The 13,641-nt window shown below is 49.7% G+C and overlaps 1 protein-coding gene across 3 annotated transcripts in view; it reads right to left on the bottom strand.

Moving 5' to 3' along the window:
* The window catches only part of TRIM67 (tripartite motif containing 67), a 47,379-nt gene extending 44,005 nt beyond the window's left edge, over nucleotides 1–3,374 (bottom strand). For 2 of the 3 annotated variants that reach the window (XM_029200940.1, XM_029200938.1), the window contains exon 1: nucleotides 2,334–3,374. In XM_029200940.1, the coding sequence (XP_029056773.1) occupies nucleotides 2,334–3,374 (1,041 nt within the window). The remainder of the gene's footprint in view (nucleotides 1–2,333) is intronic. The other variant, XM_029200941.1, reaches the window with a different exon arrangement.
* Nucleotides 3,375–13,641: the final 10,267 nt, after the last annotated feature.

The raw sequence follows: 13,641 nt of genomic DNA, 5'->3' as shown, positions 1-13,641 counted from the left end.
CTGCATGATCTTGGTTCTTGAAACCATTTGGGCATTATCCAACTCACTTTTCCAGGTAAGAGGCTTAATCTCTTTTAAGACTGCAAACTCATCTCAATGCGTTTTGGTTTCCACTCTTCACTAAGTCTAAAAGTTTGGGTGGCAACACCCAGAATTAGTTCTAGCCTTCTAGGCTGCGAAAATTTACCAGCTCCTAAAATCTGAATGTGAACCTTGTCTTGGTAATTGATCACAGCCTCTTTGCAAAAGAGTTCTTTATTTGTAAAATGACTCTTTTCACTTGAAAGATGAAATAAGCACGGCAGCTACAATTACCCTGAAGCAATATGCAACAAAATGTCATATGAATGATAACTCACTCAGCAGACATTCTCATTCAGCTCCAAGCTATTTTAGGACTCAACATAAACACTACCAGCTCATGTGTTCACCAGGTTACCAAGTCACTGAAGTCAGAGAAGTACTCTTTGCTACTGCCCTATAGCTTTCTGCAAGTTTGGTGGTATTAGCACTATAATAATAATAATGATAAATAATATATATCGGTTACTGTGAGTTGGGTACTGTGCTAGAGGCTAAACATACAGCATTATACTTACTCCCAACAACAATTATCTGAGTTAGATATTATTCAGTGGGCTTCAAACTGTGCCTAAACGCTTATAGCAAGTCAATTACAAATGCTGAGATTTGGATCCAGGTCTGTGTAACTTACAACAGGGTTTCTCTCAGAGGCACTGTTGATATTTTTCTGGGTTATTGTTTTGTGGGAGGTTTTCTGTGCCCTGTAGCCTGTTTAGCAGCCTCCTTGGCCTCTACCCCTAGGTGCCAGTAGCAACTCCTAAGTGGGATAACCAGAGTTGTCTCCAGACATGGGCAATGTCCTGGAGGGGGAGTGAAACTGTTCCCAAATGAGAACCGCTGCTCTAGAATTAGGGATTTGACTCCAGATCGCCCTTTCCTAAACTACTATGCAAATTTCCCTTTCCGAGGTGGATTTCTGAAGTGTTCCTCATTTGTTCTTTCCTAATTTTTTTGTTTGAAAATGTTGAGTTACAGTAACAACAGGCATGTTGTAGCAGAAATTATACAGTAACTGTATGTAATAAATCTATAGTATGAATGGTTGGTCCCTTCTTCTCCTCCCATCTATGCTCCCCTTTTTGTCCATTTCCAGTTGGATGATATGAGAGGACCATAGCAAGTTGCCTTACTTTCTCGTGTTTTTCCTCCTCAGTCAGAATACATACTTCCTGTTGGGCTCTTTGGAGATCTCCTGCCTCTTTGTGGGGTAAGAGTTTACTGGAAAGAGGATACTGAGTGATAAAGGTCCAAATTTGCAGTTGGAGTCCTTGAACAAAGGACCCGGATCGCTGACCTCGGCAGTGAGTCCAGTTGCACGGCCTGGCCTTTGAGTAGGAAATTAAGGTGAATGGTAGAAAAGCTGACCCCACTCTTGCCTTGGGGTCTGATCGAGGGCCTGCCCTGAGTTTGAAGGCTTCTCTCCTTCGGTGTCAGCTATGAGGATACACTGGCCACCACAAGTGTGTGAGAGTTGCCTGTAGCGGCTGTTCCTTCCCACTTGGGAGGTGGCACCTGCAGGCAAGTCCCTGGGAAGATGGCCCTCAGCGGCCAGCAGATGAGTGCCCCTGGCTGTCCTACTAAGTGCTTACTCCACCGCACTCCTGCCACCTGGAGTCCCAGGAAGAGAAGGTCTCTCAGTGGGTTCCCTCCTTAACAGGGCACACGCCCGAAGTCTCAAATAAGGCGCATGAAGAATTACATCTTCCCTTTAAGCTGAGAGGCATTCTGGGGTTAGAAAGTGCTGGAGACTAGCTGAGAGAGTAGGAAACTTTCTGCTCTAGAAGCTGATGGGAATTCTGCTCTAAGGGAGATAGTGTATCCCTTCACTGAGAGTTGGGATAGAATCCTTCCTGCCTTCAGAGAAGATTAACCAAGCACGGGTGGCATCGGACATTTTCCTGCAAGCAGGTGGTAACACTTGTACTTTAAAAAAAAAAAGAAAGAAAAAAAGAAAAGAAAAAAAAATGAACTTTTTAGAGAGAGGAAGGGGGCCCTAGGTGTCATAAACCCAGAGGGGCCATCAAGGTAATTTATTAGTCAATTTGGGGAGTGAACGAATCCTGCTTCTGCATTCTAGACGACTTTTGGGTGGAATCATAAAGCCTCAGGCGCGAGGGGACCTAGGGTGTCGTCTTTCCATGCCCTTCCCATCTCCAACACTCAGCTCAGAGTACTTGGAGCTTATTTAACGAAAGGGAGCGCCCTTTTCTTGGCGTCCGTGCCCCATGCCCTGCCCCGCGGGCGCTCACCTTGTGCTGTTTCCACATGGCCCCCAGCGGCTTCACCTCGTGCTTGCCGTGCCGGCCCTCCTCCAGACACAGATAGCACACCGGGGCTCGGCAGCTCACGCAATACATGCTGTAGTTCTCCATTTCGTGGTCAGGGCACGTAGCGTACTTGCGGGCCGCGCCGCCCCCCGCCGCTCCGGCGCCGGTGGCGCCCGGGCTCTTGCAGCTTCCGCCTGCGCTGGGGGCGCCCTGGGCGGCGCCTGGAGACGCAGAGGCGGCCTCGGCGGGCGCGCGCGGCGGTGGCGGCGGCGACACCAGGCGGTGCTTGGCGAAGGGTCCCCGGGATGGATGGCACTTGAGCTGGCAGGCAGCGCAGTAGAGCACGTCGCACTGCTCGCAGAGCGTGGCGGCCGGCTCGGGCGGGGTGCGGTCGCACAACTGGCACACGGCCACGGCAGCGGCTGCGGACGCCCCGTGCGCGGCCCCGCGGCCCTGCTGATGGCGCTGCACGATGGCCTCTAGCAGTCGGTTGCGCCGGAAGCCGCGCAGGCCGCGGTGGTCCAGGGAGGCGCTGCGGTGGCACTGCGGGCACGTGATGGAGCTCGAGGAGGCCGAGGGCAGCGAGCAGCAGGCGGCGCCCCGGGCGGCGGCGGCCGAGGAGCCGGGCGGCGCAGGCACCGTGGGCAGCACGCGAACCCCGTTGGGGGACTTGAGGCTCGGGGTGTAAGAGCCGTAACCGCTGTCTGTCTCACTGTACAAGCTCAGCTTGTCCGCGTGGTCGCCGCCGGCCGCGCTCCCGCTGCCGCCGCCGCCGCAGGCCGGGCCAGCCGGCGTCTCGTGGTCCGGAAGGGGCGCGGCGGCGGCGGCGGCGGCGGCGGCGGCGCCTGCGGGCAGCCCTGAGCCCCGGGAGTGCAGGAGCGGCGGGGGCAGGTGCTGCTCGCCGTCCGGGGTCTGCACCGCGATGGTTCGGGCGCAAGGCAGGCAGACGTTGTGGGAACATGGCAAGATGATGGGCTCCCGAAACAGCGAGCCGCACACGGGGCACTTCAGCTCCTCCTCCATCGCTGCGCCGGCGGAGAGAGCGGCTCGGCGCGGAGGGTGGAACGGCCCAAGCCCCGGAGACGGGCAGAGGCGAGCAAGCGTGGCTAGCACCAGTGAGGGGGAGGCGGGCGCGTCACACGGGCATGACTGCTTTGCAAGCCGGGGGCACGCCCCTCTCTCAGTCCTGGGGCCACCGCCCACGGACGACTGGGGGCAAGAGGAAGGAGAGCGGGTCCTCACCTGCTGCCCGCGAGGCTCCTGCACCAGCGGCTGCAACCTGCGGCCAGAGTCCGGAGCTGGTCGGCTGCCCTCGCGGTGGCCTGCGAGATGCTCTAGGGGATGAATCAGCAGCAGCGCCGCCGCCGGCGGCTGCGCGCGTCTCCTCTCCACATGAGGACCGGCTGCCGGGCTGAGGTTCGCTGGCTCTCCTGTTTCAGCCCCTCGGGTGCAGTGGGCAGCTGCCCAGGGGCCCCTTTTGCTCTGGCCGGTGGCCACCGCCAGTCCGGGCGATCTGTAGGTGAGAAGGCGGGCGAGCAGGCCTCTTGGCCCGCGGCTGGGTTCAGCACCACGAGGCGGCGGACAGCGCCCGGGAGCCGACGCTGGAGCCCGAGCTCCGCTCTCGCCGACCCGGGGGCCTTCAGCTGCCGGGCCTCTGCGCCCGCGACTACCTCGGGGGGCCCCGCCGGCCCGGAGACCTTCTCTCGCCTCCTTCTGCGGCCGCTGCCGACGCGGGCCGAACGCGCCCCGGGGCCTTCTTTCCGTGGCCAGCACGGCCCCGCTGCTCCGGTTCGCCGCCGCTGCTCCTGCGGCGCCTGTGACCTTGGCCGTGCGACGCGGCCGCCCGCGGGTGGAGGGCGAGCGCCCGGCTGGCTCGGGAATCTCCTCCGGTCTCCGTGCCGCCGCCGCCTCCTGCCGGCGCCGTGCGCCGAGGAGTTGTAATTTCCAGGGCCGAGAGGAGCGGCAGGGAGGGGGCAAAGGAGGGGCGAGGGGGGCCCACTCGGCGAATGAGGGCTCGCCTCTCGCTGCTAGGGGAGTCCTGGGGCAATTTTAAGGGTTCGCAGAGAAAACCGCTGTTAACAGCAAGCTCTTATCTGGATGGAGGTCGCATCTTAAATTAGCGCAGCGACCTGGCCCGCCCCGCCCCTGCCAGCATCCCTCCCGCCCACTCCCCTGATCCCACCTGCCGCCATAAAAGGGGGACAACAGGGACCTAGAAAGCCGGTTGTTTACAAATGGAGAGGTAGCCCAGTTGACCGTCGCTCCAAAAAATGCAAGCCACAAAATGTCGGACAGCCTGAAGTCAAAGGGTGAGGTTTTACTTGTGAGTTGAACCACAAGCCATCTCGTCTCTTCAGTCGCGAGTGTTCCTCCGCAATCCATGTCAGTCGTCTCTGCAGAGGGAGGACACGACACGGGGTTTATAAAATGGGGCTTCCCGGCGGAACGCGCAAAGGGCCACTTTAGGCCCCTTGGCCCTCGGAGCAGATTCCCCGGGACCCAGGCCTGACCGGCCGCGGATGGCGTGGTATAAGGCCGGCGGGAAGGCAGCGAGCGGGGATGTTCGTTTTATGAATGAAAAAGATCTCCACGCTCCGCCACGCCAGCCACGAGGAGAGCCTCCCACCCGCGGCCCTGGCTGCTTGGTGTACGGGGAAGGATGGGTGGGGAGGCCGCGCGCGCCCAGGGAAGCGCTCGCAGCGCAGCCGGCTCTGCCTACGGGCGTGAGACAGACACAGGTTAGGCAATCGCTTGCTCAAAAACCACAGGAATATTGAAGTCACGCCTCTCTCTGTTCCCGGGCTCTCCGGCACTCAAACAAAGGCTGGGGAGGCGCCGCAGCGCCGGGCGCGGAGCCGAAGTCCTGGGCAGGCCCGGTGCCTGGGGACGGGGCCGCGCGCAGGGGGAACCCTGGGGGGGAGGCGTGCTGACGCGGCCCTGACAGAACTCTGCGAGTCAGGATCCCGGGTGGGAATCTCAGCTCCTTTACGAACCAGTTCCCCCCACCCTGAGCGGTCTGACTACGCTTTCCCAGTCTCTGATCCTGCATCTGTCAGGGACGGTTGCAATGATACTTCTGTGTTGAGAACTCAACGAAGTCGTCGTAGGTAAACACAGATTGCATACCCGACTTCCTGCTCTAAAATCCTGTGACTCTTCAGTTCAGCTTTGCCCACTGTCGGGCAGCCTGTTTCCAGTTTGTCTTGAAGTTGAAGAGCAGGCCAACCGCGTGCCAGATAGAGCAACGCAGAGTTAAAACAACAGACTGGACTTCTCGTCATCTGCAGGGAGCTTAGAACAATGATGTAACCAGGCGTCAGTATCCCCAGATGGGGGATGGTGACAACCCCGTCCTCATCTGCCTTCTATAGATAGAGCCACAAAGTGCTGCGTCCTGCCTGCAGTGCTTTGATAAGAGAGTTGCTACAGCGTTGCTACGCTGCTGAGGGGCGCTGGGGCGGGGGGGACATGGGTGTAGGTAGGTGTGTGCTTGACTCATTCACAAATGCACTGCTTGTGATGCTAGCAGTGTCATCACCCCAGCCCAACTCAGCCTTCCTGGTGACTACAAAGAAAATAATAACCTCTTATGGTTCTAGTGTGAACAGACATGCCTCACTCCCCACCCCAACCAGTGGTCATGTGTCTGAGAGACCTCCTCGGCTTTGTCATTTTCAGACGGCTTGGGGGGGGGGGTGTTGGGGGGGAAGGGCTCCTGGAGGGGTATGGAAACACCCCTGTACAGAAGGACCGACAATTCCAGCAACTCTGTCCCTCAGACTGAGCATGATTTTGTTTCCCATGGGGAGGAAGCTCATCTAATACTTCAGAATTCTCCACCTATGCCTTTCCCACCTGCCCCCATCCCATTCCCCCCCCAATCCCATCCCCCTAAATCATCCCCGATCCCCCTAAATCAGCTTAACCTTGTACCACACTGTTGCTAAGGCATTGCTTACTGGGGGGATTGGCATCCTTCAGCTGCTGTGTAGGAGCTGAGGTTACACAGCGATTCCAAGAGTTCACCATAGCCATAATCACTAACGGTTGTCAACATCGTCTATAAAAAGTCCTCTTTCTGTCCCAACGGAGTCATGTACCATGTGTATACAGAAAAGCAATCTTACTTCTCTGATCCTCAGTTTTTTACTATTATAAATTTAAGAATAGAATTCATTGAACTTTAAATTTCCTTTTAGTTCTAAAAGCCTCTGCATATTAGTTGTTAAGAATGATATAACCTCCTTAATAAAAATGACTCTTACGAAGAAATTTGATCCCAAGATTGAACGGCATATCCGTTTTTTCAGGTCATTAGTATTTTGTTAAAGTCTGGGCCTCATGCAGATGGTGAGGCAAGTAATAATACTTCCACTGTAGGACTTGACAGTGTGTCTTCGTCTGTTCAGGCTGCTATAACAAAAATGTCATAGACCGGGTGGCTTAAACAACTGAATTTACTTCTCACAGTTCTAGAGGCTGAGAAGTCTATGATCAAGGCACTGGCAGGTCTGGTGTCGGGTGAGAACACACTTCCTCGATGCCAGACAGCTACCTTCTTTATGTATCCTCACATGGAGAGAGGGAGGGCAGAGCAAGCTCTCCTGTCTCTCCTTACAAGGGCACTAATCCCACTCACAAGGGAGCCACCCTTATGACCTAAGGACCTCCCAAAGGCCCCCCTTCCTAATATATTACATGGGTGGTTAGGATTTCTACATATGAATTTTGGGGAATGCAGACATTCAGTCCACAGCACAGTGTGAAATTATATTCTTGTATATAATCTCATTTAATCCTCACAACAACTCTGGAAGATCACCACATTTTCTTAATTTTATGATGTACGTATTTTTACATTTTAATGTTGCTGAAATTGGGACGTATACTACAATTGACACATACTTCTCTCTCCATGCTTACCTTGAAAATTTCTTATTAAATTGATAATGCAGCTTCCAGTCACTTAGAATCATGGAAATATTTTATTATTTCCAATTTACAGACAAGGAAACTGAGATGAGGAAGCTCAGGATCCCACAACTTTTAATGGTGGATCTAGAACTGGTCTGACTTCAAGTTCAAAACATTTTCCTTTAAACCACAGTTGCTAATGAGGACTTCCCTCACGGTTACTGGTGGACAGTCTAGGGGAGCTCAGGAATGCAGAAGTCCATGCTCCCTTTCTGTAACAGGGAAGAAGAAAATCTGACTCCATGTTGGATCTGTTTCTTTTACTTTAACCTTTGCTCTTCATTGCTTTTTGTTGCTATAATCACTAAAAGGGTATTGTCTATAGCTATTGGCATACATAATGGCCTGCCTCAGGGAACCCTGCCCCTCCACCTGAATGTTAAACTAAAGTGCCTTTGTTCAGCTCACAGGGAGACAATCAGACCCTGTCCACCTGCGGATGCCTGCAGGAAAGAAGAAATTAACATGTCCCCTCCTGGAGGCTGGCCATTCCAGGAGATATTTTGCAAGACAAATGGCCTTTTTACTTTACTTCCTCACTTCCTCCCCGTCTCTGTTCTATAAAAGAAACTGGCATCCAGACGCCAATGAGATGGTTCTTTTGAGACACTAGTCTGCCATCTTCTTAGTCTGCCAGCTTTCCGAATAAAGTAGTATTCCTTGCCTCAACACCTCATCTCTGATTATTGGCCTGTCATGCGGCGAGCAGAGCAAGCTTGGATTCGGTAACATTTCCTCACCCAGGGCCATTGAACATGCAATTCTCTGCCTTCCCAGGCTCCCCCACCCTCCAGGTTAGGTGCACCTCTAATAAGCTCCTGGATGTACCCTGTGTTATTCCTCTGTAGCCCTATCATTGACTGCTATTTTTGTTTATGTATCTCTCTCCTTTAGACAAGAAGCTCCTCAAGGATTGGGATCATGTCTATCTTGTTTCCCCGGGTGTATTTCCTCTACCATTGTCTGGCTCTGACTAAGTTATCCATTTTTGTGGACCAACTGACTCGTTGTCAGTTCAAGAATATCCATCCGCATACACTTCCTTGAAAAATTCTGGTAGAAGTAATTTTTTTTTTCCTGTAGAAGATGTCAACAGATCCACAGGGAAATTTTCTCTGTTTAATTCTAAGGTTCAAATATGTTATTTAGTTTTTGTTCTTTGGGGTGTGTGTGCGTGTGTGTGCGCACACACACACACACACACACACCCCTGCACGTCTTCTCTTAACATCCTTTATTTATTCTTTTTTTTTTTTAGATTTAATTTTATTTATTTTTGGCTGTGTTGGGTCTTTTTTGCTGCACACAGGCTTTCTCTAGCTGCGGTGAGTTGGGGCTACTCTTCATTGTGGTGTGTGGGCTTCTCATTGTGGTGGCTTCTCTTGTTGCAGAGCATGGGTTCTAGCTGTGTGGGCTTCAGTAGTTGTGGCACGTGGGCTCAGTAGTTGGCTTAGTTGTTCCACAGCATGTGAGATCTTCCCGGACCAAGGATCAAACCCACGTCCCCTGCATTGGCCGGCGGATTCTTATCCACTGCGCCACCAGGGAAGTCCCTTTTATTTATTCTTGATCTTCTTACTGTTTAACCTGATTATTCCTACTTGGTTCTTTCCTCCTTGATCACCTCCATCTCTATTCTGAACTACTTACAGATCTCAGAAAGGTGGCCCTACATTTAATTTCTAGTGTCATCCCAGTTACTCCATTTTCCATTGCCTTTTTCTTTTAAAAGGGAAGCATTTGGACACATCTGAACAACACATTAATAATTAAAATTCTGTGATGCACTGTCATCAAGGCAGAGAAAAACACTGTGTCATGAGCTACTTTATGCTCTAGCATGGTTTTTATGCTTAAAGCCCCAGAAACACTCAAGACGTAAGATGTTACCTCTCCTCCTCAAAAAGCACAAAGAAGTTAAACAATTTACTCTGGGCAACACAGCGTTACAAGTAAAACAATCAATCTACTTGGCCCTTTGAATTTTAAGTGTAAAATAGAATGGAATTTAAAGCTTTATCAGCTAAAAATAGGTGCTGTAATCTCAAGTGTAAGAATCCCTGAAACATTTTTAAATGAAAGCTTATGATATTTTTCTTTTGAGTTACCTTTTGTTTGTTTATTTGTTTGCTTTTTACAATGGAAGAGGAGTCAGGAAATTTAATAATAAAAATCTACAGCCCAAGAACCGTATGGTCTAAAATAATTAGCATTTAACTAGAAGAAAGCAGCCACATCTACCTCTATGCACAGCACACCGCGTCTTTATGGCCGAGTTAATGAGGAGCAATTATCACTAGCAACACAAAGCATCCTCTCCAGGGTGTACAACTGGCTTCTTTTCTGGAAGATAGATTCTATAGATGAAACTTAAAATCCAGCCACTTTCCCCTTCACACATCCTTGATTGGTGCTTAACAGTTTCCTCTGTTAACTTTTTGGATGCCAAATAATGACTGTCTCTGTGTCTCTCCCTGCTCCCTCCAATTCTAGACTTTTCTTCTCTATAAATCAGGAGACCTGTTCTTGGAAAGCCTGCCCTTCTCTCACTGCATCCTTTGCAAGCAAAAGGTTTAAAATGAAATCTCAGAAGAAGCAAATTGATTCCAATTTACAGGACTCTATATATCTAGGGTATCTTTATAATGCATGGAAACTAATAATATTACCACAAAAGCAATTTGGGCTTCAAATATTTCCTTATGGTTACACATTTCAGCCATTGTAACAGTACTTTCCATTTTCATGGCAGCTTTTCATATATATTCTCTAATCTGATCCTTACAGCAACACAGACTGGCCTGGGAGATGGTAAAACTGAAGGAGGGGCCCAACCCCCATAGTAGGTTCTCACCAGCCATGCTACTACAACTTGACCCCAAACCTAGGCACAATTGTTTAGTCCAAGGGTAGTACCTGACCAGACTAGGCCAACCAGAGAATCTTTTCTTCCTGAAATGTAAAACTGAAATCCAGAGAGAGAATCTGGATGGGCCTCTAACACCCAAGTTAAGGAGCGTTGTGGTCCTAGAAAAAGCAATAGAAACAGAGAGTGAAGAATAAAGCAGAAATGCAGAGACAGCGAAGAGAGAGGGCCTCTGAGGGTTCCACATCCTTGCACGCTTCTGAGACCCAGCTATCCTCATGCTCTTGGGTTCCATAAAACACCCCTCTACCCTAATGATATTATGATACCGTATCTTCCTTTCAGAAAAGATAGGGGTTCCGAAAGAAGTTCAGAAACAAAAGATTGGGTTGACCCATGTGCCTATTCAAAGGACTGAGGTAACGCCCTTGTTTAATTGGACACTTCAGTCACCTCTTTTTGGGTGTTGAAATTGTTCTGCTCTCATTCTATTGGATTCTGGCCTTGACTATTCACTGGTTTTGCTCTTTTCATTCCTGCATGCTGTTTTCGTCCCACAGCTTGACCTTTCCAGTCTGCTCAGCTTCTGCTCCCCCTTTGCCCTCACCCTGACTACCACCGTACTGGGCCATTGCTTTCCCTTTGGGGGGCCCCCAGCTTCCTCTCCCTGACCATGACAGGAGCCATGGCTCCGTGATGTTATTACTCTCTCCACTTGATATTCTCAGACTGGAAATCAATGGGATGTTAGAATGTACTTGGTGGTACCTGTAAGTCCAATAGCCTCCCATAGTGAGACAGAGGGCAGAGCCTTAGGTCGGTAAATGGTAAAGTGCTGTGCGTGGAATAATAAGTTGGTTACTTGGTGGGAATAAGAGAGATCAGAAAAAGTTGTGGAATATTGTGGGGAAGTGATTTCAAACTCTGATAACTTCATTCACCCAACGTCTCTGCAAGGACACACCACCAAGGAGAAGGAACTCATAAGCCTCCAGGAAGGGCTGCTTCCCTATGGCAGAGTGCTGAAGACCAACCAAAACAATATTGCTGTCCAACTCACTCGCCCAGGGAAGTCACTACACACTTAAGTAGACAGTAGCTTCCTAACATCAGTCATATTTGACTTAGTTCTACCTAAGAATCCCTTGAGTTTCGGTAGAAATTTGACAAACCTCTTGGGGTCTGAGGCAGTGTGGAGATTAGGAGTGTGGGTTTTGGAGCTGGACTGGATGGGCTGGAATCATGGCTCTAGCCCCGGTAACTTTGGCAAGATGCCTAACCTCTCAGAGACTTGTACTCCTCAGCTGTAAAATGGAGATAATAACAGTATATGCCTTAAAGAGTTGGGACAACTTAGTGAAATACATATAAAACACTAAGAAAAGTGGGCAATGCCTAGTGCTCGACAAACATGACATATTACTACTCTACTACTTTTCTGCCTGCCAACAAATGTCATATGGTTGATTCCCCACAGTTATTCATGAATAAATGAACTGCAAGTAGACAATTTTGGCTGGAGTCTAGGATTGTATTTGGGGATAGTGGGAAAAGGGAGCCGCATATCTTGCAGGAGTTAGAGGAGGAGACGGGAGAGCTGCCAGAACCAATCTATCAGGAAATGAGTGTAGTTCCTGGGAAAAATACAGCCTCTGCTCCAGAGGAGCCTAATACCTAAGGCAGATGTCACAGTCACGGCAAAGAAAACATAGAAGTAGTAAGCTTGCTAAAAATAGACAACAAGGTTTTTTTAAAATACAAAAGAAACAAGGAGAGACTTTTAAGTATTTACACTATTCATAGGTTAAGGGTTGAACGTTGATTTTAAATCTTTTAGTGAAACAATGCTAAATAAAGAAATTGTGGCCAACTTTTATAGTTGTCCATCTTTTATATACATGTAACTGGATAGTATTTCAAGACACTCATCGAGATAGTCTCAATAATTTTTTCTTCAGCCATTTCTCTTTATCTCCAGGTCCTCTTTTTGAAACTCTGTACCCACTGCCAAGGGATGATTCTCGTAGTAGAACCAGAGTAAGAAAAGTCAGGTCTTGGCCTGTGACTCCCAAGTAAGGTTTTTGAACTCATGGCAAAGACGATATTTTAAGAGAAAAAAATTAAATTTCAGATTTTGAATATAAAAAAAAAATTCTGAGTTCTAAATAATGCGGGACGGACACTTTATGTCATAAATAATAGTTTTAGAAGACTATAAGATCGGTTAGTTTTTCCCGCCTCAGGATAAAACAAAAACCAATCAAAGAAAGCACCCCTTAGGGGAGGAGGGGACAGTGTTAGGAGAGCTGAGATACTGGCTTGTCACCAGCAGGGTGCCACAGATCCCTGCCCTCATACTGGCCCTGTGGGAAGGGATGAGGGATCACAGGCACTTCATACGTGTCAGGGGACCTGAGAGCAGGGCGAGCCAGCGTGTTGATTCCTGGGAGAAGACAGAACGCCGCAAGCTGCACAGAGGGCCTGGTGGGTGAAAAGGCAGTGGAGCTGAAATGTGTCTAGACAGACAGGCCAAGGCAGCCCAGCCGGGTCCTGCACTCCCCGCAAGTGCTCCAGAGACACTAGAATGTTTTTTTCGTGTGTGGCTTATTGCGGCTCACGTCCACCCCAGAACACTGGCAAAACTAAAGCGACCTAGTAGGCAGAATCAACAAGAACCGTATGAACAGAAGCCAAGCTGGAAACCCGCTGTCTCAGCAGATGTCAATGTATGTAAGGATGACAGTTACGTGAGACTAGTTGCTTAGTGCCCTGGTGCAGACACACACTCTCGTGATGGAAAGCCCTCCAGGACTCAAGTTCATCCCAGGGAGGAGAGGAGGCGGGGGAAGTTGTTTGCCTGGAAACGACTGCGAGAACACCTAATAGACAGACAGCAAATTTCTATCGCCAGCAGATCCGTGGCTGAAATAAAAACTGAATTCACTCAGAGAGACTCTAAAACTTCTTGAGTTTTCTAAACGCTCACCCTCCTCTCTCTCCACCTCGAGCGAAGAGTTTGATCAAAGACTTGAGTCCTTTGGACATGTGCTTTGCAGCCTGGCTGAACATCTACTCTGAACTTCTGACCTGCCCAAAGGGGTCAAATCCTGGTGCTACTATGGCTGGACTACTCTTTTCATCCTCGTCCACTCCATCTTCATGTGAATGAGCTTGCCAAAGAGTCTAGAAGCAGGTGATGTGGCCCTAAGAGCTGTGGGATAAATTCCAATGATCTAACATACAGGTAATTGAGTTATGGGAGGAAGAGAGAGAGAGAACAGGACAGAGTGTGATAACTTAAAGGTATATATTGTAAAACCTAGGGCAATCATTAAAAATAAAATAAAGTGGAATAACTAAGTCAATAGTGGAGGTCAATGGAATTATTTTAAAAATTCTCAATTCAGAAGAAGACAGTGAAAGAGGAAAAAGGATTAAAGAGCAGATGTG

This window comes from Monodon monoceros, unplaced genomic scaffold (assembly GCF_005190385.1).
Source record: "Monodon monoceros isolate NGI ecotype Baffin Bay Population unplaced genomic scaffold, NGI_Narwhal_1 Super_Scaffold_4, whole genome shotgun sequence".
Classification (NCBI taxonomy): Eukaryota; Metazoa; Chordata; class Mammalia; order Artiodactyla; family Monodontidae; genus Monodon; species Monodon monoceros.
The sequence above is the reverse complement of the archived record's forward strand: the minus strand, read 5'-3'. Positions and strand labels throughout refer to the sequence as shown.